The sequence below is a fragment of the Belonocnema kinseyi genome, chromosome 3, assembly GCF_010883055.1.
Source record: "Belonocnema kinseyi isolate 2016_QV_RU_SX_M_011 chromosome 3, B_treatae_v1, whole genome shotgun sequence".
In the NCBI taxonomy this organism is placed as follows: Eukaryota; Metazoa; Arthropoda; class Insecta; order Hymenoptera; family Cynipidae; genus Belonocnema; species Belonocnema kinseyi.
Window position 1 is genome coordinate 10,078,536 of NC_046659.1, and position 1,604 is coordinate 10,080,139.

The following is a 1,604-nucleotide window of genomic DNA, read 5'->3' on the forward strand; positions in this document are numbered from 1 at the left end:
CAATAATTGTGCAAAGTTTAAGTTACGCAAATTTGCAAATCGTTTTTTTTTTCCACATTAACCTCGTTGTTTGTTGCTGGAGTGGCAAACAAAGGCAACTGTTGCACATGCATAGTGATTTACTCGACTCTCGCGTGCCTCTCTCGGATCTCCTCTGAAGCTCTACCGCCCCGTCCCGCAAACCCTTATAAGTTTCGCAAGAATATGCCTGAGTGCCGTACCCATGGTTCACATATGGTTTATACGGCAGTCCGGTCTCCTTGTATTCCTTCGTGAATCTAATGTAGGAGAAAAAAGAAATATGGCCGACCGTGCGAAACAAATAATTTTCTTTCGTAAATAACAAACAATTGAGTGTCGTGTGCTTACGAATTATGAAAAAAATGCTTAAAAATTGAAGGGGGTACTTTTCAAACAAATATTTGAATTGTCATCTTGCTGGAAGGAACTCGCTCATGAAATAATTTGATCGTTCTGTCAATTGAGACGACAGACGCTAGCAAGATTAAGACGAAGAAATAAGGAAAATTAAAGATATAATTTATGATTTGGAATGTCGGTGCTGAAGCAGGTGATCCTGCAAGTATTGATAGTACGAAGAATCATTCATTGGCTGGCTTAGCTCTAGTTGCTAGCATCATCTTCTGGGTCGCCTGAACCACAGTATGAAGGAGATGCTTGGAGGGTGCTGTGTCTGTTCTGATGAAAGGGGCTGGACAGAAAATCCACTAGTGTATTGTGATGGGCAAGGTTGTACTGTAGCTGTTCATCAGGGTGAGTATGTGCACAGGGTTCATTTATTTCTTTAATTGATATTGCAATTACATCTAGAACCGCGTAGCAATCTTGAAAATAAACTAGTCGCTCACGATGTGTTCAAATTAATTAGAGACCAGTCTATTTTCTTCCATATGCCTACTAAAAAAAGTCAGAAATGATGAGAAACAGACGATTTCTCGGCATCCTAAATAGTTCCGAAGATATGTTAATTTAAAACCTAACATTTCATCGGCTAGGATCTCAGGTAGGCTAATTGAGAAAGACAAAAAATAAGTTGTTTTTTTCAGTGTTGCACGTACATATTCAAAAGTTAGAAATTCAGAATTCACGGGTTCCAATAATTTCAGATACCTAAAAATATTCCCGGAAAATTTAAAATTAGGATAAGTATCATGTATCCCGTAAAGAGAAAGATACATGTAACAGACAACATTTCCAGATTGACTTTCAGAGGTGCTCAGTGTGCATATGAATTCCGAAACCCCTAAGTTTATGGTCGGTTTTTTTTACTGCGTGGTAAAAAATATGTTGAAAATTCTTTTTCTAAAACGGAGACAAGGGTAATGAGCATCCAAAAAGACATGGCTCAGGGTTGCCACCGAACCGGGAGGATGCCGGAAGAGAAATATTAAACCGGGAGCTTTTTCGCATTTCATAAATCACGTGTTTCGTAGCCCGGTGTGTCCGAACAGCCAATCGCGAAATCGGTAGTTACTAGGGATTGGTTGACCGCCCACATTACGTTTCTTGTGCGAACGTATTAGTTTTGCATTTTAGACTCTTCTGGAGGTTCTGTAGTCTCAGGTCAACAATATGTCTTCATA

At 39.3% G+C, this 1,604-nt stretch overlaps 1 protein-coding gene across 2 annotated transcripts in view; it reads left to right on the top strand.

Annotated features, from left to right (window-relative positions):
- The first annotated feature begins 238 nt into the window (after positions 1-238).
- LOC117170229 (protein AF-10-like) overlaps positions 239-1,604 on the top strand; it is a 688,368-nt gene continuing 687,002 nt past the window's right edge. The window contains exon 1 of one of the 2 annotated variants that reach the window (XM_033356851.1): positions 239-774. In XM_033356851.1, the coding sequence (XP_033212742.1) occupies positions 666-774 (109 nt within the window). In that variant the 5' untranslated portion in view covers positions 239-665. The remainder of the gene's footprint in view (positions 775-1,604) is intronic. The other variant, XM_033356852.1, reaches the window with a different exon arrangement.